This window comes from Phodopus roborovskii, unplaced genomic scaffold (genome assembly GCF_943737965.1).
Source record: "Phodopus roborovskii unplaced genomic scaffold, PHOROB, whole genome shotgun sequence".
In the NCBI taxonomy this organism is placed as follows: domain Eukaryota; kingdom Metazoa; phylum Chordata; class Mammalia; order Rodentia; family Cricetidae; genus Phodopus; species Phodopus roborovskii.
Genome location: NW_026126407.1, coordinates 46,460,647 through 46,487,918, shown reverse-complemented (window position 1 = coordinate 46,487,918; position 27,272 = coordinate 46,460,647). Strand labels below are relative to the sequence as shown.

Here is a 27,272-nt window from a genome sequence, read left to right as displayed (position 1 = left end):
CCTGTCCATTCACACACTAAGTGGCAGTTTTTATAGAGTCTTCTATATGATTGGATTAAATACTTGATTTATTCTCTCCCAACCCCAACATGTTCCAGCTATTTTTTCCTCACAATTTTAATACTTTTACTTTGTTAAGATGGTATCATATTTTTAATGTGACTAAGTGCCAGTAACTTTCAGCTGCCAGGTTGTGTTTTGGAGTCTAGTGTGTATACTAATTCTGTCAAGTTTCTTCTGCACTCTTCATTGTAAACTCTTCTTTCAATTTTGTACATTTTCTGTTCTTCATTCCAAGTACCATTTTAAGATTTAAAACTTTTAAAGAAATAGATTGGCATTTAAATCAGTGTAATGTTCTGAGTAAAGCACTCCATTTAGGTCACTGGAGAAACCCCAAAGGCAGTACTGGAAGGATTTTCAGCCTTTGGGCCCTTGCCTACCAAGCCCCTCTCTGGAAATTCCGGCACAATCAGCAGTCTGCAACAGCCAGAGGAAGCAGCTCTTGAGGTCTACTTTATGTGATACTTTGTTCCAAAAGACAACCCAACCCTGTACCCCGAACCAGAGACTATCTCCTAGAGGGCAGGTGCACAGCCTGGTACCCACCACACACCCTGTCATGAGTCTTCCAACTCTATTTTGCTCCTTTCGTTCAGGAACTGTCTTTGTTGACTACACTGATTAGGCTTTGGATCTTTTTGACCTTCAGATTCTAAGCATGTTACTTCCCTCTGACATAGACATTCTCCTAAATATTGCTCATGATTTGGCCTGGGTCATTTGAGATGAGCAGGAATTGTCCTCAGAGAGCATCAAGCAGACTGGAGTGTGAACTGAACCTCCATTACCATGGGCTGGATGTAGGGCTAGTACCTACATGTGAGCACTGTTGGATTCTTCTGTGGAAGAACAAGGCTACCAGCCTCACTAGGCCTGATATTAGTAGCTGAGTACTGTTAAACAGAACAACATTTAAAAGGCATATAGTGTGCCACCTCCATACCTAAGGACATCTACTACCTTTTAATTCTCCACCTTCTGGCTGAATAAGGAAAGCACTTCCCAATTGATGTTTTTCTTTCAAAGTCTTCATTGCACTACAGCTTAAGAATTCACCAGTTGATGTATCTATCTCATTGATGAGATCATGGAAGATTTAGCTTCCTAAGGATTGCATTGACCCAGCTCCCCTGGCTCCTCAGAGTTCTCAACACTAGGAGAGATAAATCTTGAATAACAATCAGCCCATGGGAAATCACATCTACTTTTTTTTTTTTTTTAACTCAAATGGCGGGGGAAGGGGGGAGAGCTAAAGTTACCTTGGGCTGTCATCCCTTAGGTGCTGTCCTTTTTGGGGGATGGGGTCTCTTATTAGTTTCCAACTAGGCCATGCTGGGCTGTGGACTCTGTCTCCTTAGCTGGATATAAGTGTCCACACTACACCCTGCTGCTGTTCACCTGAGTGCTGGGGACTGAACTGAGGTCCTTATGCTTGCCTGGCACTTTAACAAACTTGCACCCTCTCCAGCTCTCATCCCTTCTTTAACATCCTCGCAGGATGTCATACCTTCAACTTTCCTTGTGTTTTTTTGTCATCCTGCCCACATGCCACTTCCCTTGGTAGACTGATTTTGTGGTAGTCTCTTCAATCCCTCTGTAACCCAGCACCTACTCACACATCCTGGAAAAGCACATTCTCAACAGATGCTTCCTGCTGAACAACAGCCACTCCTATGCCCCTTTCACTCAGTCAGGTCCCCCTGGTATAGGCCTTAGGCACACAGCTTCCGTAGTCTTAATGAAACATGTTTTGATACTTTGTTTTCCATGAAGAAATCCCTTGTCCAAATCATCAAAGGACAAATTAAGTATAAAATATTGTTTACAAAGAAAGCAAATTGTTTCTATCAAGTAATTTTGTGGTATAGCTTAATTTCAATGAAATACTAAAAACCCAGGTAGTGTCAATAACCCTTAGATCTCTGTATGCCCAAAGAGGCAGCACAGTTGGCTCCCTTGCTCTGTGCAGCTGGAGACCTCTTAGGGACAGTTTGTCCTGAGGAATGGATGACTGCTGTGTTGAAGGCAACAGAAAGGAGAAAAGACAAAATATGAGGCAAACAATTCAAAACCTTTTCTTTTCATATTTTTTATTTTAAATTACAAAGGGTGCTGCATACACTGATGATTCTGTGTCTGACTACAAGTGCTGACAGGTTAGAGGGTGACAGAAAACAAAACAACCTGTGCATGACCTTCTCCTGAAAGGAGAACTGCACGACTATTAACCAACGTTGAGTCATTTTTAAACAGCTCATGCGTGAACAAGATACAATGCTTTCTAGACAAGAGACAAGACTGAATCCAATAAAGTGCCATAGCTCCAGCTGAGGGTGAGGAATAAACAAAACAATGGAGTATTTATGATCATATCACAGACAGGATCCTAAGCGCAACTATTAAAGAGGCTGCCAAAACCACAGAACAAACACTTTGTATTCCTGCCCTTCGGTGTTGGCAGCTCTGGTGTCACTGAACCACAAATGCTATGCTATGGGACAGACTCTAGGGCAAGAAGACAAAAGCAGGCAGTGGAGTACAGTGTTGTAAAACATGTGATGGAAAGGCCAATACAGTACACATACACAGTTTTGTTATTTAGTTCTGGAAAAAACAGGGCAAAGGGCAAGACACAGAATCAGTTCCACTCCTGGCACCCAGAACTAAGTCAACTACACCAGGTGTTTACACTGTTACGGAAGAGGCAAGCCCAGTTCCCACTTGGCACATGGAGACACAAATCTGGGTGCTCTTCACTAGCCACTCAGTCTTCAACTCCAAAATACTATCTGGAAGTGGCTGTGAGGTTCTGTTACCTTGTTACCACTTCCAAAAGTCTCTTCATAACAAAATGGCAATTTGGCATAGTGCAGTTCCTAGGTGTCATTTCTATTTTATTTTACAAGGAATGGAGACTATGTTTCAACACATAATCCCACTTGCCTATGGAAGTGTGTAACTCTCAGTAGTACATTTTCATCACATTTCCCCAACACCCTTATTCCTTAAAATCAAACCATCCCTACAGCTGACATTCATTGTTACATCCCATTGTGTTTGAAATGCTTTTAAAAAAAAAAGACAAAAACAAAAACCACGAAGTCATCTTCTTTCTCATAATGCCCTTATTAAGATGACAAAGATCACAAAAGAAACCACGAGTATTACGGCACTGTATGAGACTCATTTGTCACGATCCAGGGAAGAACAAGACTGCAGTTCTGTGCAAAGTTGTGCAAGTGGTCGCAGTTCCATGGGAAATGGTATTCCACAAGACTCCACTACAAACATAGTTGAGACCTTTTCCATTAACACTGAAATTCAATGCATTCTCAAAATTCAAGTTTCAAGATTTGGAGAGATGCTAACATTCTGTCACATAATTAATTAGAAAGTAGTTAAACAGAATTGTAGGAAGACTATATAAAGAAAGGAAACATGAGTTTTGTTAATTCTTGCTGAAGGCAACTTGAATTCATTTCTTAGGAAGTTAACTAAATCTTAGCAGCTAAAATATTATTTAAATGTATGGGATAAAGAAAAGCACATCCATTTTTGACATTTTGGTGAATAAACTAACAGCTTTATTAATGAAGGCAAACATCAGATAATTGTATGAATATTATATATAAAAGAGAAATTCATACCAATAGCATTGTATTTCAAAAGTACTGTACTTCTGTTTCTTTTAAAGAGATTTGTCATCTGCTGTAAAAAAAACAAACAAAATGGGTACTCTTCTCCTAAAAAGTTCTGGAAAACAAAATAGTCACTTTCAAGCAGATGAAATGAATGCACCTTTCTGTAATGCAGACTCTTGCTAAGAAGCAAATGAAGTCAAGCATCAGAGAGATGCATGACAACTTCACAAAAGCCAGAGAAGGGATGTAGTAAGTAAGATTACTCAAAGATCATTCAAAACTGGTCTCTCATACAAATATAAAATAATTATAAAGAGAGGGGACTACGGAACCATGCCCATCTGAAATCCTTCATGATGCTTCTGGAATAGTTCTGATTCTCTTACAAAAAGGACAAAGTTGAGGTTTGGGAAGCAGAAGGGAATGAAGATGTTTCATTTAAGTGTACAAGTAAGGCACAAGATCAAGCCACACCCAAGTTTCTCATGACTGACGTGGAAAAGACAAGAACCCATACATGGTACAGCACAGCAAACAACCATACTGACAGAAAAACTCACACACGACCTTAACAGGAGCAGCTGGGCAGCGTGCTCTCATGTGGACACAGACTAAAGAATCCAGTGTATCTGAAACCAGGAAGCAGAAGGTTCATTGTTACTTTTTTTTTTTTTTTTTTTTTTTTTTTTACTGTAGTAGTACTAGAATCAGTTTATGGTTGCTTTTGGAACAATGGATTTATCTGAGGAGAATTCACAATGCCTTCTCTTGGGAAGGTTCTGGACTTCATGAACTATCTGAATACCATGTATGAACACAGAAAACCTTTAGACAGCTCTCACCCAAAAATACATGCCACGATTTTAAAAAGCAAAACATGTACAACTGTTGGGGATTTTAAGTACTTGTGAGAACTGTCTGTGATACACTAGGTATAGGTATTTTAACAACAATGGAGGAAGCAGATCATTACTGGCATTAAAAGTACAACCATTTCTAGACGGTTTTAAATGCCACAGAGTCCCCTGGTTAAAATGTAAAGCTGCACAGCTTGCTTATGTCATCTTAAACAGCAAGAGGATTTAACTTGCACTCTACATTTTACTGCCAGGTTTTTATTTAGATCAAGTATCGCTGCAGCGTTCTGACCAGCCCAGGTTTAGCAGCAAATGGCAGGAATCATATAAAATGCAATTTTATAACAAAGTGCTTTTCTAAGATATACATACATATATATAAATAGGTACAAAATAAAGTGTCAACATTAAAAAGCTCAACTATTTAAAAGCTTTCAACTATTTAACTTAAGTAGTACATATAAAACACTGAAATGCACAGGTATGGAATCTACTAAACAGATTCAAAGTCTTTTGAAATGCAAGACCAAAAAAATCAAATTCTGGTTTGCAGACAAGAAAAGGGTATCAAAAAACCAGAATTCCTAACAGGGCAGCTATAAAGGGGCAATTTTATAAACTTTACCGACTGAATTGCTACTATGAAGCAGTGTTCACTTGACTACAAAACTGCCATGTTCTGGAACTTTAAATTTACCAGATAGATATACACTGTCAAAACTTCATATACTTCCATTTGTGAACCTAAGCTTTGCTTTCTCCCACCTAAAAAGTAAAAACCTGAATTCTATTAACTATGAGATGTGAGCTCATTGTCTGTTAGGGTGAGTGCACTAACAGGTACATTTCCACCAAACATACAGGAGCCTTATTACAGCTCAGCTATCACGTCAAGACAATTCTTGGTTTCTTATGTTCCGTGATGTCAAAGAGGCAAATAAGACACATTTTTTGGATTGTTACTGTGTTCTAGAATTGAACCTTCATGTGTTATAGTTTACAAAAGGGGGTGGAAGGAGAGAAAGGAAAAGAAACTACTGTGAGGACCAAAGACAACCAATATAGTTCTATCAATAGGTAATGGGAGAAACAGCAACTATGTCTGAAATTTCAGGGTTTTCTTCTAGATATGCTTGCTTTTACTTTTTAAACCATCGGTTTTCATAGTTCCAAACATAAGATTTGAGATAAAAACCATCAAGACAGAAAGATGGCAGGACCTGCGGGAGGTTATAATGCTGACTTGACACAGGAGTTTCTCATCAAGAGGTAAAGCTTGAGCACAGTTAAACACTGACTAATACAGCCGCTTATGTGAGCAAAAAAGAGCACCTAAAAACTAAATGTGTTCATGTTTCTCAATTCTAGAAACTACAGAAGTCACATGTAAGTTTGAAGAAAATACCTGTACAAAAATATAAAAATTTATAAATTTGTTTTAAGCTTGTGTTGATCTTTGAAAATATTACATGCACAATAATACATCAATTGGAAAAGTGGCAACTAAAGTATTAGATATTTTTTAGCTTTTTTCTTTATATATATATATATATACACACACATAATACAATAAAAATAATCTGTATTTTGGTTGTTTGGTGGAAGTATACTACAATAAGCTAAATAAAATTTAATTTCCAAAGTCAAAAACTATTTTATCAATAGCTTACTAATATGAAATATATTAAAATTTCCTACAATAAGTGCAGAAATAAAAGACACCTAAATGGCCATCATCTTATCTACTATGGAAGCAAACTAGAGGAACAGCAAAATAATATTTGTATGTATGGATGCTCCTTCTGTAGATAATTGGACCCAAACAGAAATAAAATTCACAGTTGAGTAAGATCCCTAACCCTGACCTTTAAATTTTTTCTCTTTTTTTTTTTCATACATTCATACAGTATCATGTAAGCTGTGCAAAACTTTACTTAGACTGGCAGTCTGCCATACCAGTTGCATTTGTCTTTGGTAGAAAAAATAAAACAATCGCAATAATGTGCAAGTATTTTCTTCCGGTCAAGTACCGAAATAGGAGTTTTCTAGAGCCATCTTTTTTTTGTTTTTGTTTTTGTTTTTGTTTTGTTTTGTTTTTTATACAATACACAGACTCTGTGGCATATATCTACATTTCAACATAGTCCTATATACATTCAAAAATTTTGAAAAAGAGTTGGAACAAAAAGACATTTAAACCCCATAATTTTCTCATATATATATCTTGTTTTTCCTCATTAGGGTTTTCATCATACAAAATATTACCAGTTTTAGAATTTCCCCAAAATACAAGGCACAAAGAATATGCTTTTTTCTTACTTGCACAATTATATATATAATTATATATATACATATATATGTTTATATATATCATATTGAGCTCTAAAAATAAACATCTAAACATGGTACACACATGAGTGCTAGGTGCGCCATGTACAAGTGAGATTAATGGCTGTGAAAAATTAAAACAAAAAAGCAGTCATTCTAAAAACATTCTAAATGGACTCAGAAAAAAATGCTTCCTCGGCATTTCTGTGTGGTTCAGAGCATAAACCCACCTTAATATTTAGCATTATACTAATATATTCACTCCTCCAAAATGTTTTAACAGATGTTTACATTTTGTACCTCACATTTACTTAACATGTGAGCTTCCTTTCTAATGCCAGCAACAGGGTCACTGGTTTATGCTCTGAAAATGCAATAATCAAGTATTTTGGAACATGCTTCACTTATGCTACAAATTCTTAAAACAATGTAACCTAATTATAAATGTTTACATAATGCTAATTGACGTGCAAAACAGAATGAAAATTTACAATGAATAACATGACAAAAACAGACATTTCTGACCAGTGGTCCAATGAGGCTGATTACACTTTTGATGCTGGTATCCTTAGTCCTACAAGGCCTCCAGTGGGGTTGCCTTCAGCAGTCTTCCCTAATACTTGGTTAACAAATTCTGAGGTTTGCCCAGCGACTGGGAGACCTGAAGGGAATAAAAGGCACACTTTAAGATACAAATATGGAGAGGGCATAAAGGACAGGGAAGAATTCTCAAACACTGAATCTGCTCCAACCAAGCACTTTACTACTTGCTGCAGCAGCCCGGAAAACCATCCTATATGGCAGATCTCATCTCCTAAGGAGACCCTCATCAAGAGTCATGAAGCATTTTAAAATGGTAGGCGGTACATAGTAATATCCAAAGGGACCCAAGGCCCACTGGCAGGCACTGTTTCCTAAGCCTATGAGTTTGCTTCCTGTGTCCTTCAACTGTTTGGACCTCACTGTGTTCTATGGTGGATATACACACAACTACAACTGTAAGTACAAAAGATAGATCTAATAATAACTATTGTATATAATTTAAGTTCCCTTTTCTTTATTTTAAATAAAAATGAGCGAGTAAGAAAAGGTAGGATACCAGGGGGGAAAGAAATTAGGAATAGCAAAGTATGCTGACTTCCTCATCCTATTCATCTTATAGATAGCCAGGAAAGTATTTGTTAGTCCTTAAACAAGCACAAGATTTTTTTTTTTAAAGTATTAAGGAAAATGAAACTAGAAATGGTGGCACAGACTGGTAACCCCATAATTTGAGTGACTAAGACAGGAAGATCATAAGTTTGAGGCTAGCCTGGGCTACATAATGAGACCTTGTCTAAGAGTGAAATGGGTGACTGTAAACACACAAGAAAAAAAATAGGAGTGGAAATCAAAACTACTGATTTAGAAACATAACAAATTATAAAGATACCAATGCCATCTTAACTATTCAGTCAAGCTCAAAATGACAACTAATAGAACAAATGTACACCATACTCTTGCCTAATGGAATGGGATAGATATGTAAATTCTTGTCAAAAAATTAACTCTATCTTGGGCTAAATCAGTGAATCACTTACTGCACAACTGAAACCATGTAAAAAGTTGGGCTTGGTTGCAATGGTTTGTATGTCCCAGAGCTACAGAATAATAGACAGGAGGATCTCTGGGGCTTCCTAACCATCCAGTGTAACCCAATCCGTGAAACCAGACCACAGTGAGAAAAGAAAAAAAAAAAAAAAAGAAAACAAAACAAGACAGATGGCTCCTGAGGTAAGATACCCAAGGTTGACCTCTGGCTTCCACACAGACCTCCACAACATATGCATGTGCACTGTGTATATGTGTGCACCTAAACACACACACACTTCATCTTACATGAACAAACAGATAAATCCAAATGTTGGGACACTTAAGAGAATCAATTACTTAGAATTTTCATTTAAAAAGAAAAAGGCTGCCTACAGACTACAGCCAGGATATCTGAATCTTCTTCGAATCCCCCATGACAGCGCCCCTTACCAGCAGGAAGTAGTTTGGAAAGAACGATGCCCAAATTCCCAAATATTGTGTATAAATGTTTGTTTTCATTTAATTGGACTTTGTTATATAAAATTAAATAAGATAAAAAAAGGCTGAGAAATGAAGAGACAAAAAGAGATGTAATTAAATCCAACAAATTACTCTCTCAAACAGAAAACACACACACACACACACACACACACACAAACATGACATAAAAGGCATAACTATGTGTAAGTTTGGGGTATATATTGGAGATCACAGCAGTGCTCATACATCTAGATATACAGCTGGTACTATGGCTAAGAAGACATACTTGCTGGATATAGTGGTACACACATTTAATCCCAGCACCTATGAGTCAGAAGCCAGCTTGGTTTACATAGCAAGTTCCAGGACAGCCAGGGCTACATGAAGAATCTCTGTCAAAAAACACAAAAACAAAAACAAAAACAATTTTTTTTTTAAAGAGAGACACGCTAAAATAGGGATACTTACAAGTTAGCCCCAAATACACATGTACACATGGGCAGAAATAAAACAAATAGAGTAAAGTATCAGCCATTGGTGGAATGAGGTCAATGAAATACTGTAATATTTCTTTCTACTCTTCCACTGTAGGATTCAAATCATAAATGCAAATGAAGATCTAGCAGTACTAACTCCTATTCAAACTTTCAGCATCTAACAGCAAAAAAAAAAAAAAGGAGATGAAACTCAAAACACATTTGTGAGAGCCTTTCTCAGTTTTATTCAGAATACACTGACCCACAGGCAAAGAGGACGACAACATAAAAGGGGAAAGGTAATCTTTGTTGACACCAGTCAACAAAACATTACTTGGGAATCTTGACAGAGAATAGAAAACACATTTTTTTAAGATGCCCACAAAATATCAAATTGTAATAATCTATTTGGCAGTTAAGAAAATCTCAACAATGCCAGGAGTTGGTGGCACATGCCTTTAACCTGGGTACTCGGGAGGGAGAGGCAGGCAGATCTCTGTGAGTTTGAGAGTTTGAGGCCAGCCTGGTCTACAGAGCTTAGTTCACCTCCAAAGCAATATAAAGAAATCCTGCCTCGGAAAACAAAAAAAAACAAAACAACAATAAAAGAAAATCTCAACAAATAACAATTCTAGTAATAAACCAAAGTACTTCCTATCTCTGGGGGAATTTTATTTTTATTTTACTATTGTTTGAGACAGTCTTGTGTTACCAAGGATGACCTACCTCCACCTCTGCCTCTGTGATGCAACTTCCAGGAGGTAAACACCATGATCACCAAGATGGGAGTGGGATTCTGTGATGATAACAGCTATCTAGAGGTAATCAATGTACCTGCAAGCAACCCCTAACTCATCCTCTCTAAGCCAAACAAATCGGTTCATCAAAATGGACTTGTGGGAAATCATTTCTTTGTTCTGTTATTGGTGAACATCTGGCATGAACAGGAAAAATGTCTCTCCAGGAAAAATGCCCACAATATATATACATAACCAACCAACCCAAGAAATAACAACACAATGCGCGCGCAAAAAATGCCCACAATATATATACATAACCAACCAACCCAAGAAATAACAACACAATGCGCACGCGCGCGCGCGCACGCGCGCGCACACACACACACACACACACGAAGGAAAATGAAGCACCTACCATGGGCAGATTACTACTTTTGCTCAAAATTAGTAAATTGAAGGTTCTGGAGGAAGTAGAATTTTCTAGGACTATATATATATATATATATGATCAAACTGACTCAGAAGAGGCTGCAATGTACAGTTTTCCAGAAGAAAATGTCATTAGCCAAACAGCTTCTCCAAGTGTTCTAAGCAAAACATTAATTAATACAAAGAATAATAAGTAACAACTGGTAACTATTGATACAAGGAACCAATAACAAAGTAATTTTAATACAAAGAAACTCCAAATGCACCAAACCTGGTAAGAGACTCTGGGATGATAGATGTGAGACAATTGTTAATAATTTTTTTTGGTCTTTGGTTTTTCCAGACAGGGTTTCTATGTGTAGCTTTGTAGTCTGCCCTGGAACTAGCTCTTGTAGGCCAGGCTTGTCTCGAACTCACAGAGATCTGCGGGCCTCTGCCTCCCAAGTGCTAGGACTAAAGATGTGTGCCACCACTGCCCGGCTCTTAATTTTTTTTAAAAAGGTTAAGTTTTCCTTGTATTTGGGCAGGATAGGCTTGACCACATGAACTCAAGTAATTGTAACCTCCATATCTGTATTAGATGAGATTTGTTTCCATTTCTCTATATAAAATAACAAGTGGCCAGGCATGTAGCATACCTCAAATCTCAGCCCTTCATGGCTACATACCAAGATCCTGTCTCAAAAGAACAAAATAAAACAAACTCCACAAAAAATCTAACTCCTGGAAAGCTGAGCTACTCAGGACATTGAGAAAAGAGGATCATGTTAGCTCAGAATAACAAAGTCACTGGCTGAGATACCTCTGTCAACTTTTTTTTTTTTTCTTTAAGAAGAGGCCTCCTTATGAAGCTCTAGTTGGCTCAAAATTGGGCTTTTTCTGCCTCAGCCTCCCAAATGCTGGAATTATGGGCATGGGACACCATACTCAGTAGAAACCCTGTTTCTTAAAATAACCAGACCAAACAACAAGTAAAAAGTTATCTCCATGATATCTGGACTCTTCTGTATCCCTAACATTCAAGAGGGTGTGAACAAGCCACCCAGATCTGTAAGATACGCATGGCATCAGCATCAACAGAGTTTATGAGACAAATCAAAAGGAACAAGTGGCCTTGAGAACATAAAATCTAAAGTATTAACAGGTAATTTCATGGAAAGCACAGGAGGTCAACAAGATCTGTAGGTGAAGCCAAGGGGATTTTATTCAATCAAGCAGTAAGCACTGAATAAAAGAAAGATACAAAGAAAAAAAAAAAAAACCCAGCTCAGTCAGAACTCTGCCAAATAGCTGATAGTAGCAAAAAGCACTGGTACTACAAGGACTAGAAAAATGTCTGAAAGAACGAGATGGACCAGAAAAAACAACACAAGAAACTATAGAAAGCAAACTGCCGTTAACTGAATAGGAAGGCTTCCATGAAGTCAGAAAAGCTAGTCTGAATCAAGCCAAATATGGACACTGAAAAGGTGGTGTATGTAAACAATGAAATTTATCCAGTTGTAAAGAAAAGTAAAATCATGATAACCATAGGAAAATGGATCTGTTACACATTATGTTTAACAAGGTAACTCAGAAAGCCAAAGCCATGGTATATGGATATATGGGAGCAGGGGTGAGTGGAGGTACAGGCTATGAAATTGAGAGAAGGAAAAGAGGGGTTCAGGATGTGAGGGACTAGGACAGGACATAACATGAAAATGGAAAAGTGGCCATACATAGTGAATACAAGGGGAATTGGAAAGAAGAGGAGAGGAGAATAAACAGAACAAATTTGTTTGCCCTAACAAAACCTAGTATGTTGTTTGTACTAATTGATATTTTTAAATAAAAAACTTTCAAGAAAAAAAAAACAACAGAATAGTGTCAAGATTAAAATCCCATTGTCTCAGGAGAGGAAGTACCAAGATTAGTATATGAGCAGCTGGAGAGATGGCTCAGGAGTTAAGAGTACTGGCTGCTCTTCTGGAGGAGCCAGATTTAGGTCCCAGAACCACAAAGAAGTTTACAACCATCTGTAACTTCAGATCCAGGGGTCCCAAGGCCCTCTTCTCACCTCTGAAGGCAACATGTACACATGTGATAAACAGACATACATAGAGGCAAATACTCACACAAACAAAACTTTAAAAAAGATTAGCATATGGAAAGAAAACAATGACAGAGAAAAAGATTGAAATGCCAATCACTACTACCCCAAGGAACAGAGGAAAACTCATCTCATGCAAATGTGGTACACAATGGAAACTATATAAATGACCCATAAAAGGCTACATCTATCCTCAGCAGTGCCTTTCTCCTTAATTTCTCTTTTGCCCCATCTCTGTTCTGAACCTAAGAACCTAGCAAGACCAGCGAGTACCCTCTAGACTCTGATACCCACCTAAAATACCATGAAAGAGTTGTTTTAAGAAAAAAGAAGCTGGGCTGTGGTGTACTGCCTTTAATACCAGCACTTGAGAGGCAGAGGCAGACAGATTGCTGTGAGTTTGAGGCCAGCCTGGTCTGCAAAGTGAGTTTCAGGACAGCCAGGGCTACACAAAGAAACTCGTCTCAAATAATAAAGAGAGAGAGAATAAGATGAAATGAAAGTATGCCTAAAAACTGGATCATCATGAATGTCATAACCTAACCCACTGTTAATTAAAAACAAAACAAAACAAAATAAAAAACCCAAAAAACTAAGCAATAGTAAGAAAATGTCATGAGACTTGAAAGAGGAAGAGTAAGATGGTTCAGTGCATAAAGGCATTTGCTACTAAGACTGATAACCTGAGTTCCATCTATGGAACCCACATGGTACAAGTGTGCTCTGACCTCCACAGTCATGTCATAGCATGGGATAACCCACACAATAGATAATTATAAAAACAGCAACAACAAAAGAAAACATGAAGAAGGGAGGATTGCCTGAGTTAGAGGTCAGCCTGAACTACATAGAAAGACCCTCAAAAAACTGGAAGGGAGATGATAAGATGGTTCAGTGGGTAAATGTGTTTGCTGCCAAGCCTGACAAGCTGAGTTTGATCACTAGGACCCACATGGTAGGAGAAATCCACTCCTCCAAGTTGTCCTCTGACCTGGTAAACACAGAACACAGAAAATAAAAGAAAAATTCCTTAAGTTAAAAAATAAAAGCAGCAAGAAGAGGTAAGGATATGGCTCGAGGCTGGTAGTCTTGCTGAGCATATTTGAGACCCTGACTTCCATGCCCAGAACACACACTTGCACTCTGGATAGCACACAAACACCCTATAGCATGATACAAAAGTACTAAGAGGAAGTAAAAACAAAACAAAAACAAAGAAATGAGGAGGTAAAAGGTTCAAGAAGAAGTGACAAAGAGCAGAGATGAGCAAGGGAGACCTGACAAACAGGCATTCTCAGAAGAAGCAGGGCCAAGCTACGTTGTAACACAGAAACCTCAAAGCACACACTGAAAGAAAAGGCAGCAGGACCTGAGGGATCTTATGTATATAGGCAAGAGTAACAAGCAACCCACCAAGAAACACTAATTCAAGGTTCAGCTCTTTAACCAAAACATTTTATGCAAGAGAAAGAAAACAGGGTCAGGATATTCTAGCAAAGAAAATGCTTGCCAAGCACTTTGTAACAGATCAAACTGTCTGTCTAGTATAATGGAACACACATTTACAGATATGCAAATTTTTAAAATTAAGAACCAAAAAGGTAAAAAGTAATTTTATAATATTAAGTTCTCCCTCAAACTAACACATAAAACTGGGATGCTTTTTAAAGAAAAAGAATAGTGGATGTTCTTTGAAAGAATACATTAAAATCATCCATCTACTTAGGTCAAGCAAACTTCCTTACTGCTTCCTTTATGCAATTTCACAGGCAGCAGTGACTTTCTAGGATAGTAGTTGTTTTTGGACCTGCTTTTCATCTGAGACTGTTTTTGATTATACTAAAGATGAACGCCAGCCTTTTACTGTGGCATGTTTGGGTCTTTCTGGAACAGCAATAAGCTGTGCAGCCCTCAGAAAGTGTGATCTGATGGTGATTTGTTCTTACTGCAGCTGAGCTCCTGGCCCTGTAGCATCTCAAATTTATGTCCTAGCCATTCCTCTCACAAGCCACCAACAAGTCTGGCCTCTCTGGTCCTTTCCACAGAGTTCAACCTCATCAGGGATGAGAAGCCAGATGTGCAAATTTGTTAGAGCCCTGTAAAAATACTGAGGAGGACAAATCCATAGAAAGAGGAAGATGAAGGGGGAGAGTACTGAGAACATCAGGGTATCCTTAAAATGAAAGAACTCTTTGACACTGGTACCACACAGCATAAGCTGTTGTTATCTAATAATGTTCTCCTTACCGAGTGTGTCTTTAATGAGGATTTCAAGTTTCTGCCCCATGCTGGGTCCTCTCTCTTCTCTTGGATTCTGAACTCGGTTTACAATGTCTTGTTTGATGGAGTTGATTACAAACAATAAATTGTCTAGAAGACAGAACCAAACACTTAGAATATGTCACTAATATGGGAGAATTTGATTTTAATTATGTAATAAATCTGTATTCAATTAAAAATAGAAGGGCTATGCACACAGCTCACAGGTTAAACACTCACCTCACTAGCATGCACAAAACCCTGGGTTGGATTTCTAACCAAAGGAAAAGAAAGAAAGAAAGAAAGAAAGAGAGAGAGAGAGAAAGAGAGAGAGAGAGAGAAAGAGAGAGAAGGGGAGGGGAGGGAGGGAGGGAGGGAAAGAAGAGGGATGGAGAGAGGGAAACAACAAAATAACCCAGTGTATTAGGAGTTTCAAAAATAGAAATTCTGTTGAATATGATGATACAGACTTGATGGGAGATGTCATTCTGTAAATATGTTTCTCATACTGGTTAATGAATAAAGCACTGTTGTCCAATAGAAAAGCAAGATAGGAGGGACTAGGAGACAAGGAGGATTCGAGAAGTAGTAGGGAGGAGTCATCATGTAGAGACCAAAGAGAACAGAGGTTCTGGCCCACTTCCTGGTAAGATGAGACCATGTGGAAATACTTAGATTAATGGAAATTAATAGACAGAGCTAGCTGATAAAAAACTAGTACCTGGCCAACAAAATTATATCTAATACAGGGTCTCTGTGTGTTATTTGGGGCTGGCGCCGCGGTGGGCACAGACCGTCGGCAGGGAAAAACATACTTGCAACACAGACCTTTAACCCAACACTCAGAAAACAGAAGCAGGGGGGATCACTGTAAGTTTGTGGCTAGCCTGGTCTACATAGCAAGTTCTAGGCTAGTTAAGCCTACAGAGTTGAGATATCCAACGAGAGGGAGGGAGGGAGGGAGGGAGGGAGGAAGGGAGGGAGGGAGGGAGAAAAAGAGGACTTTCTAGGTTCTCATACAATTCAGAAGATCTAAGAAAGTCCGGCAATCTATATTTTAATAGATACAGAGGGATTTCAATGTGCAACCAATGTGAAAAACACAGATGTACACTTATCCACACAATTCAAGTGAAGGGAAAGAGTAAAGTCAGTCAACCACACTAGCAAACCTAGAAACACAATTACAAGGAATACCTGACCATAAATTAGTGCATGTGAACACTATTGTCATTTGTCTAAGGGACCACATATCTAGACAGTCATTCTCATAGACAAGAATGAACTAACAGTGGGCATGTGGCTTTCTGTATAGATAAATACAAATGAGGAGAGTCAACCTGGGTGGTAGCGGTGCATACCTTTGATGCCAGCACTCAGGAGGCAGAGACAGATGGATCTCTGTGAGTTCCAGGGCAGCTGGGGATGTGTTGTCTCAAACCCTCTTCCCCCACAAAACAACAACAAAAGAGAGCCAAACAGTATGCAGCCCTCAGGAAGGAGAGCATGCAACCAAGGAGAAAGTGAAGCTGAAGACTGGAATTTACCGTATTCAGTGTTGAGGCCCCATAACTTCACTTTATTAGCTTCATACTGAGCTTTCTTCTTTAGCCTACAAGCTCTGTAAAAGAAAGAGCTATTATTAGTTCATTTCTCCTTTTAAGAAAATATTTTAAGAATATATTTCCTTAAATAAGAAAGAAGATTTTTAAAAAAGAATATGACAGTAGCAAAAGGATTTGCTATCATTTTTATTTCTTTGAAATTTTCTTTCATCTTCTTGTGTGTGTGCGTGTTAGAGAGCAAGAGTGTGCATGAATGTGTGTGTGCACACATGTGTACATGCATGCATGTTAGAGTGTAAAAGAGTATGTGAATATGTGTGTGCTCAGGCACATGCTACAGGGCGTGTGTACAAGTGAGAGGACAGGCTTTAGAAGTTGGTTCTCTTCTTCTGCTCTGGGATCTGGAGACTGCACCTGGTTCATGAGGCTTGTTCTACAAGTGCTTTTACCTGCTGAAGCCATTTCACTATACTATAAGGCATTTTTAAAAGATTTACTTTTATTTACATATATGTCTGTGTTGAGTATAAAGTCATATATGTATGCAGGTGCCTGCAGAGGCCAAAAGAGGTCATTGTATCCTCATAGAGCTGGAGTTACAGGCAGTTGTGAGCATCATGTGGGTTCTGAAAACAGAATTTAGGTCCCTTGGAAGAGCAAGTGTTTTTAACCTCTGAGCCCTTAATGCCCCTAAATGCTTCTAATATTAACTCTAAGTCACTTGTTTACTAATGTTTATCAAAGAACTGAACTATAAGCCACACATCGCCATTTATACAAATCAATATTTAAAAATTAAGCATGCAACCAAAAACTAAAGCTGTTATGTAATTTGCTAAAGTAATTTAAAACAGCAACAGACAACGCAACAACTGTTGTAGAAGATGTGAAGCGAGTAGAGAGAGCCCTGTCTGTCTTGGTAGGTGAAAACAGTTCTCAGCTACTCTGGAAGATAGCATGGTTGGTAGTTTCGTTGTTGTTGTTTTACAAAGATAAACCATATAACCTGGGCATTTATCCAAAAGAAATGTAAACTCATACCCACACAAACATCTATAAGTCAATGTTTACAGTAGCTTTATTCAAACATGCCATAAGTTGGAAGGAACTCTAAGGTCCTTCACAGCTGGTAAACTATAATATTCCTATAATAAAAGAAACCAGTAACCCATGTGACAGAATCAATGGGTCTCAAATGAATCACATTAAAGACAGAAAGATTCAGTCTATTTTAGTACATCCCATCCATGTGATATTCTGGAAAAGGGCTGATCACTATGAGACACTGTTAATAACAAAAAGAAGAAACATCAATGGGATCTTTAGAGATGTCTTAGCAGTTCAGAGCACCACTGCTCTTCCAGAGGTCCCTGGGTTCAATTCCCAGCATCCACAGAGTATCACACTCTGGATCCAACATCCTCTTTGAGCTTCTGTGTGCACCAGGCCAGGGCTGCAAGTGGTATATGGACACACATACAGGCAAAACACCCATACACATAAAATAAAATAGATCAATGGTTGTGAAAGGTGTAGGGCAAGGGCTTATTTTTATAGTTTAGTTCTAAGGTGATAAAACGTTAACATATATCACCTCGAGTATGTTGGTGGTTATATGGCTGGGTATGTCTCTCAAACTTGTAATAGCATACTTAAAAATAGATAATTTTATTGTTAACTATACTTCAGTCAACCTGACTTACCAAAAAAGTGAACCTAAGTTTTAAGACTTTTCAGTTACACTGCAATACAATGCACCAACTCTGTTTGCCTCACCCCCAATACTTTTTCCTAAAAGCATAAATGCCATCATCACTTAAAACAGCAACAAACCTTACTGCAAGAGCTACTTAGTAACTAATTTCTGAGAGTCACATTTCCCACAAAAATCTCAAGATCTAATCTTATCCCTATAGACTACTCACATGAGTGAACATCATTAGATTTTACCTGGATGCCAGCTTGTTTTTTTCTTTCCTTGACCTTGGCCGGGCTGTTAAGGGAAGCTCACTGACTGGAGTCAGGTCACTAATCACCTTATTTAGCTTTCGTAATTCATTACCAATCTGGAGTAGCTTTTTAGGGTTTGGAGTCAGGTCTTCCACATCAGTTCTCCGTGACTTCTTAACTGCGTATTTCCCTACAGGTCATTTGAAGGGAGTTTTAAGTTAGATCACTTTAGGTGAACAAGACATGCAATATCTATAGCCACCACCAGCAACCACTTTTCATTTTAGACACCCTGACACATTTCAGGAGACACAGAATGTTTAACTTCCTAACTTAGTAGGGCTTCTAGAGAAATGAATACCCTAGGGCTACAGCTCAGTGAGTGGCAGGATAAGTGGCTAGTGCACATCTCACTTCTGCTCTTCTCCAGGTCTCAACCCCAGGATAACAGAGTCCTAATTCTTTGCAGAGTAGGACTAAGTATCTGACATCCAGGACTGGAATAAGAGTTCAATTGTTAAAAAAAAAAAAAAAAAAAATCCAGGCGAGTTTACCTAAACCAAGTTGGGATTCTGGAAATAAGTTGTCAGACAGAAAAAAAAAAAAAATCATCTTGGTTTAAAAGCTCTTCTTCAGTCCACCCCCCACTCCCTTCTCGCCTCCCCATCTCCTAATTGTCCCAAACCAAAGAACCCCAGAGCCTAGGGTACTAGGTAAGCATCACACCTGAACCACACCCCAGTCCATTCCTCTCAAGTATTACAGCACATCCAACAGCTTTCCTAAGACTAATCACAAGCTTCCTGGAATTATTTCCTGAACTTACATTTTTATTTCTGTTTCTTAAACAATGTCTGAATATAAAAATTCACTGAGAGGTAGTATAGCTCTGGGACTAGGAAAACAAGGCCTGAGTAACAGACAGACTGGGGGACAATTTTTGTCTTCCAAAATGCTCAGCAAGTGAAGTTTATGGCGTGAATATGCAATCTTTGCTGAGCTCATTCATACCTTCCCTCTTTGCCTTTTTGGCAGACTACTTTGTGCTAATGTGAAAACAACAGAAGACATTCTACTTAATCACAGCTTTCTGTATTCACAATTCCAATTCCTGTCCTGATCTACTGTACAGGGTGGTTTTGTGTGTCAACTTGACACACACTAGTATCATTAAAGAGGAAGGAGCCTCTGTTGAAGAAATGCCTCTATGAAATCCAGCTGTAAGGCATTTATTCAATTAGTGATCAATGGGGGGAGGGACCAGCTCCTTGTGAGTGGTGCAATCCCTGGGCTGGTGGTTCTGGGTTCTGTAAGAAAAGCAGGCTGAGCAAGCCATGGGAAGCTAGTCAATAAGCAGCCCCCTCCATGGTCTCTGCATCAGCTCCTGACTCCAGGTTCCTGCCCTGTTTGAGTTCCTGTCTTGACTTCCTTTCCTGATAAACAACAATGCTGAAGTGTAACCCCTTCCTCCCCAACTTGCCTTTTGGTCATGGTGTTTTGTCCCTGCAATAGAGATTCCTATAATCTCCCTTCCCTTCTCCATCCTTTTTCCACACTCATGCATCCTTCCCCCTACCCCTGGTTTTCACCCCATCACCTTTAACAATTTAATCTCCCCCAATAAATTAAGTCTGAGGTGGATGAAAATGGAAGAGAGTGATGAGGAAGGTCTTCTGCTTTCTCCTGTGTGTGTGTGTGTGTGTGTGTGTGTGTGTGTGTGTGTGTGTGTGTGTGTGTGTGTGTGGTTTTTTTGTTTTGTTTTTTTTGACAGATCAAGAACCAGCAGTCTCTTGCCCATTTCTTGGAGTTAAGTGGAGGAAGAGGGGACCAGAAATGATGGCTGTCCACAATGATGGTAGCTATGTGTAGGAACAAACAATTGTGACTAAAAAGCTCTCTTCGATGCTCTCTTCAGTTGGCTGTGAAGGGCTGAAAATCGAAGCACACTAAGCATTATGGTTTATTATCTTTGTTTACAGTGACCCCAGAAGGTATGGTAGCATATACCTATCTGTAGTGCTAGAATATGGAAGAATGAGGCAGAAGGGCTCAAAGTTCAAGGCCACACTGGGCTAGACAGAGAGTTAGAGGCCAGTCTATCTGCATACCAAGACTCCATCTCAAAGACTCAAAATAAAAAAATATCCTCACCCCCTAAAAAAGAGAAATGGGAACTAAATATTTTTGAACCCCACTTACCATGATGTAAGCCATTTTTCTGGTACATATTACTTGGCAAGGTGTCTCGGTTCCATTCAGATGGCCTCAGAATCCTCTCTTGCTGTGATGGTAAAAGTTGTTCACTGTACTCCCAGAAGTATCTTCTTTTCCCTCTCTTCCGAGAGGATATGGAAGTCATCTCCTTCAAGTCCTCTACGGAGTCGTTTTCATAGCCTTAAAAAATAAATGGTCCCACAACCATCAAGTTCCATACATTCAGTAAGTTTCTCAGAACAAACACAAAATTCCTTCTATCTGTAACTTGAGACATTTTCTTTTGTCTGAAGCAACACTAACATGTCAAAATCACTAAATCAAGTTTATAAAGTCCAATATGTAAATCTCAAACTCATAAATGTCCAGAGATTAATAAACATATAAATACATAGTTATAGTTATCTGATGTAGGATTCCCTTTGGTTTTTGGAAGCATGGGATACTGCAGTATCTTCACATAATTAAGAAGATAATTAAATACAATCCATAGGAATCAAAGTACCATTATACTAAGAAACTAATAAAAAATGGTACAAAGCACTACAATAGAAACAACTTCACTGATATCTAGCTTTTTACAAATCAAGTATGCTGGATGTCTCTATAAATCTTTTCAGATGATGCAAACCCTGGAAGAGCTGCCACCAATGGTGATATACACTGACCTTTCCACAGAAATACTTGCATATGTATATAATTTGAATTTTTGGAAAGTTTAATGATGTTGTCAACTATGGAAAAAAGTACCCCAGTTTACCATGTTGGTTTGGGGTTAGACAGAACTGGCTTACAAGAGTTCAATTACATTTATTCCATGTGTACAAGAGTAATGCACTGTATTAATTATGTATGGTCTTTTCTACATGAAGTTGGTTATAGAAACTAATAAGTCTATAAATAAAAAGGTGCCATTATAGAATGGTACTTAGATACTACACTGTGATTTCTAAATGTCTTCCTTTTAATATTTATGTCTGCTCACAAAGAGCTGTGCACACTGCTATAGTAGTGTCCTAGTTTCATAAGCAGTAGTGATCTTCCTTCTACCTTTTATTCTACTCCTTTTGAAAAAGTACAAAATGACAGTTCCCAACCAGGTTAGCAAATTAATGTACAGATTCATTCTAGGTCATTTTTTTAGTGGACTCAGTACTTCTTATACATTGAAGGGTATATTTCCCTTACTAATGAGAAGTTCCAGAAAATACTTAATTCTGAACTGCTGGAACTATTTATCAAAGTCAGTATAGAATGCCTATAGCCTAAAATGCCTTCAGAGAATAATCATCACAGATGAACTGTACAAGGCAGTGGAGGTACAGAGGAAGACACATGCCAAATAAAATGACCACATTTTCCTTCTGAAAATGACTCTGGAACTATCCCTAGAAGGTGGTAATATCTGTTCATTGGGGGAAAGCTTTGAATGTTAGAATTTTATCAAGGGTTTTTCAGAGTCACACATAATCAGGAGAGAATGATTCTATTTATATAAAGTCTAGGAAAGGCAGAAATAAGGAGATATAGTGGCTTCTGGGGGTTCAGGTGGAGGAAGGGTATGACTATAAGGGGACATGAAGGAATTTAGAGGGTAATCATAGCACTTTCTGTATCTTTATTGTACAGGCTGTTACATGAATGACTATATGCATTTGTCAAAACTCATACAACCAAATAAGGCACTTTTACAAGGTACACCACAAGCAGAGTCAGTTTTGCTGTGTGAAAATTGCACCTGGGTTGTGATGATACACTCCTTTAATCCCAGCAATCGGGAGGCAGAAGCAGGCAGATCTCTGTGAATTCGAAGCCAGCCTTGTCTATAAAATGAGTTCCAAAGCTACAGAGAAACCCTGTCTTGAAAGAAACAAAACAAAACAAAAAAGTCTGGATTGTAACCTAGTGGTTGGTCACTTGCTTTGAAATGTGTAAGGCTGAGGGTTTGTTTGTACTCAAAAAAAAAAAAAAAAAAAGATAAACCTTTAAAAATATGAATTTGAAGATTAAAAAAGGTAAATTCAAAGAGCAGAATGTGTTTGAGCAGTGGAGCTTAGATAAACCTTGTGCTTCACTCCTCACATTTACAGTACACTCCTGTGTGGTTCAACAACACAGAGAATGTGACATTAGGTTTCTTCCTTCTCTGACCCTCAAAGAGTATATACGTATATAGATAATAAGATATATGCTGCTGTAAATGCTACATGTGCTTCACTTCACGCTGACCAAAGTATGTCATAACCATCATAGAATACCTGTTTCTTCAAAAGCAACGCAGAACAATGTGACAATTAACCTTAGGTTTTTCTCTTAAAAACAAGAAAAAAAAAAAAAAACAAGAAAACAAAGGTGCACAGGCAAGTGAGATGAATGAACAGTATAGGCACTTTCTGTCAAACCTGAGTTTGATCCTCAGGACCCACATGGTAGATAGAGATAACTGACTCCTACAAATTGTCCTCTGACCTCTACAAATGTAGTATGGTACCCCCACATACACGATAAATAAATGTAGTAAAAATTTTTCAAAATGGGTACACAATCTAAGTGTGTTGGATACACAAAGTAATAGCTGAATTTACTTGTGTATACATTTTATTTCAGATTAAAGGATTTTGCCTTGTTCTAGTTATCAACTCACCTTTGGAAAAGAGGAAGGGTCACATTGTTCTACTAAAAGAGGCATTTTTAATTAGTGCTTGGTTCAAAATAGCCACACACAAAAAATTACTGACTCACAGGGATCATACACCCCAAAATAGACAGATAACCAAAACAATCTTGTCTCCCTACTAGCACCACCCATAACCAGGGTTTTACACATTTAATTTTACTTTAGTCCAGATTTTATTCCACTTCTTCAAGCAATCTCCTTTTCCCTCCATATTTCAATATGTTCCCTTAGACAGCATCTACCTTTGCCAGTTTGCAAGACACTTTCATTCACTCAATACTCATGCAATTCATTTGACATTTCTAATAACCCATGAGGAAGAGAATGTCTTAGTTGCACAAGCTAACATGATGAGAGAGGCCTGATGTGATTATACAGCTGAGATGAGTCAGGTCTTTATGAGACAAGGAGCCTTAGCATTGAGTCCACATCTCACTCCCCTACCTAACAGGTTGAGTGATCTAAAAATCTTGCTCATTTCATGCTAAATTAAGAGTCACAACAATGTTTATTTCTTCATCTTACCTAAACCAGGCATTAGATTTACTTATATGTCCAAACTTTTCCCAAGAAGCATTTAGAATGCCAGCTTTCTTACCCAACCTTTTCCAGTAATGTGTCCCAATAATTTATCACCACCCCACCCCCAACTCAAAGTGTCCCCAGTCACACACTTTTCAATATGAAAGCCATGGTGACCAAGAAGAATGCAGAAAAATGACATGCTCACATTATTGGTCTAACATTTAGGGCCATTCATTTTTCTCACAACATATGTCCTAAGGAACACATTGCTTGCTGTAACAGAAATTTCACCACCACCCAAAAGAGTCTGTGGTCAAGTTTTGTAAAACCATGATCCCGCATCTCTGTCTGGCTAGGCCACACAGCACATAAGCATAAGAGGCTCTGAGAGGACCTGGTGCAGTGGTACACACCTTTAATCTCAGAACTCAGGAGTACTTTAATTCTGGAACTCAAGGCCAATCTGGTCTACACAGTGAGTTCCAGGACTTCTGGAGCTATAGAGAGGCCCTATCTCAAAAAACAAAGACAATAATACAAAAAAGAGACTCTTGAGAGGAGCTGGGGAGGCTGCTCTGTGGTAGAACTAGCTACAGCACACCATGCAGACCTGCAATGGCAGGAAACTAAGACCAAGAATTCCCAACAGCAAATAAAACTGTACAATTCTAAATTCCATTAAGGCAAGGACTGCATTAATCTCCATAGAACTAATACCTAATGTACACAATGCCTAACATAACACAGATACTATATATAGCATGTTTTGAGAAATGATTTCTTAATTCCCTTCTTCACCCTTCTTTTTTGATGTTACCATAATGTTCTAACTCACTCCTTGCTGATATGATAAAAGAGTGGTGGTGTACACTTTATCTTTGTACTTGGGAAGTGGAGGTGAGAGGATCAGGAGTTCAAAGTCATCAGTAGTTATATACCAGGTCATAGGCCAACCTGGACTATAGTAAATCACACCTCAAAATCAAAACAATGACAACAAAAAAGGAAGTTTAAAATACTATATTTATAAAATTCAAGCCACACTCTCTGGTTTGTGTGGACTACAGGTAAAGTCAACTATAAAAAATGCTCAGTGAGAATGACAAAATAAGCTCTCACTTTCAAGAGAGTGAATTCTTGTTCTTGAATCCTATAATTTCATAACCCCAAACAGTTGCAGCCAGTCTACAGGCTCTATTAGCATTAGGCAGTTAGTCCAGATTGAAATTCTACTTTGCAAGTTAGTCCAGATTGAAATTCTACTTTGCACCTCTCCAACAACTCTGCAGGCTCATCAACTCTACCGCCATTTGCCAAAAAACATCATCTTGAGAGCTAGTCATTGTAAAAGAGCCTTGGTAAACCAATCACCAATCCCAGAATAGTGCTCAGACAAGAGTATAACCAGCCTTACTTTATTGATTGAAAAATGTCTTCCTATTTCTCACCCACAATTTACTTTTATAATCCTCAAGTTGCTTATTTAAACCTTTCCTTCAAGAAATGAAATAATTTGCACCCGAAACTTTTTAAAGCCCAAATAACTTCTACAAAATTGGGTTAATTTTCTTTCTAGTATGTCATTCACTGACATCTAGAGCACTGCCCAAGCAATACTAACCAAAAGAGTCACTTCAAGTCAACTGAAAGTGAATGCATTTAATGCCATTTTCATCTAGACGCTTAGCAGGGTTATTACTTAGATCTAAGAAGAGAACACTTCTGCTAAGGGCCAGCTAATGCATAAATCCACTGCCTACCTGCTAAAGAAGAGAGATCTCACGAACAAATGCATAAAGCCACTGCCTACCTGCTAAAGAAGAGAGATCTCACGATCAAAATGCTGAGAAAATGGAATGATGGCATGGGGATTAAGAGTGATCAGTTCACCCATATGATCTCAAAAAAACAAACAAACAAACAAACAAACAAAACTAAAGATGCAAACCCAATATAGTGAGCATACCAGCATGGTCTATTAGAATCTCCAGGGAATAAACTGGGAAAAGCTAGACGACAACTCCCTGAAGTATCAGATAGTGGCTGTAAATCTGTATCTAATAGTGAAGTAAAACAGAAACTTAAAAAGCAGAAGTCCTTTCTTATCTTCCAGCTACGTGGAACTGGTTTCAAGATGCAGCCTACTATAAAGACCTTTACAAGGCAAGCCATCACACTTGAGGCTGAAACCTCAGATACTATGGAAACCACAAAGGCCAGGGGGAGGAAAGGACTAGGAAGATTGAGCCCGGTTAGGAATAGAAGATAAGAGAGAGAGAGAGAGAGAGAGAGAGAGAGAGAGGGAGGGAGGGAGGGAGGGAGGGAGGGAGGGAGGGAGGGAGGGAGGGAGGGAGGGAGGGAGGGAACATAAAAGTGGGAGCCAATATTGGTTTGAAGAGAAAATTGAACCCAAAGAAAGGTCTAGAGAACTACAAGACTGCCGCCAACTAGAACCCAGATGCAGATGGAGAGGACAAGACCAGGCTACAGAAACACATAGAGACAGCTTACCTGAACAAGGAGGAGCTAATGGGCCCCCAGACTGATAGATGGGAAGCCACCATGGGACTGACTCAGGCCCCCCTGAATATGGGTCTCAGCCAGAAGGACTGAGCAGTCTAAGGGACCTCAGACAGTGGAGCCAGGATGTATCCCTGGTGCACAAAAGGACCTTGCGAACACATCCCCCATGGAGGGATAACATAGAGACAGGAGAGAAGCCCGAGTCCCTACTTCACATGGCCTGTCAGATCTACATGACCCTAACTGGATGGCATTCCCCTACATATGGAATTGGGGTGGGGGGATGGGAGGGGAAGGTGGTTAGGGTGCATGTGAGAGGGCAGACAGGGTAAAAGTGAGGGAGGGAGAGAGGGAGGGGGAACTGGGATCGACATGTAAAATAATAAATTAAATAAATAAAAAACAATAAATAGTTGAATTTTAATATATGCTTAAATGTTTTAAGACAAACAGTAGAGATGTAATATAATGTATCTTCTTTAAGAAAATAGGATTAATTTTAAGAAACTATCGGTTAAACTGGGATACTTAATGTTGGTAGGTAACTTCACTGCAGCTGGAATCAGTGAGAGGCAGGCAGCAGAACACACCTGTGAGGCATTTTCTTAAGGGAGCATTTGAGGTGAGAAGACTGATACTAAATCTGGACCACAGCTTAGTAGTTTACACTTACACAGAGAGAGATAAAGAGAGAGAGAGAGATGGGGGAGAGAGAAAGAGAGAGGGAGAGAGGAAGGAGAAGGAGGAGGAGAAGGAGGAGGAGAAGGAGAAGAAGAAGGAGGAGGAGGAAGAGCAGGAAGAGGAGGAGGAGGAGGAGGAGGAGGAAGCTGTTGATTTTACTTTGCTTGCCTTCGTTCTTGTTGAAAATTTCATATATTCTGTAC

General features: G+C 38.7%; 1 protein-coding gene across 5 annotated transcripts in view; it reads right to left on the bottom strand.

Annotated features, from left to right (window-relative positions):
* Positions 1-2,136: 2,136 nt before the first annotated feature.
* Crebrf (CREB3 regulatory factor) overlaps positions 2,137-27,272 on the bottom strand; it is a 61,108-nt gene continuing 35,972 nt past the window's right edge. For all 5 annotated transcript variants that reach the window (XM_051181000.1, XM_051181001.1, XM_051181002.1 and 2 more), the window contains 5 exons: positions 20,649-20,843; positions 18,450-18,639; positions 16,482-16,555; positions 14,923-15,045; positions 2,137-7,550 (listed from right to left, as the gene is read on the bottom strand). In XM_051181000.1, the coding sequence (XP_051036957.1) occupies positions 7,435-7,550; positions 14,923-15,045; positions 16,482-16,555; positions 18,450-18,639; positions 20,649-20,843 (698 nt within the window). In that variant the 3' untranslated portion in view covers positions 2,137-7,434. The remainder of the gene's footprint in view (positions 7,551-14,922; positions 15,046-16,481; positions 16,556-18,449; positions 18,640-20,648; positions 20,844-27,272) is intronic.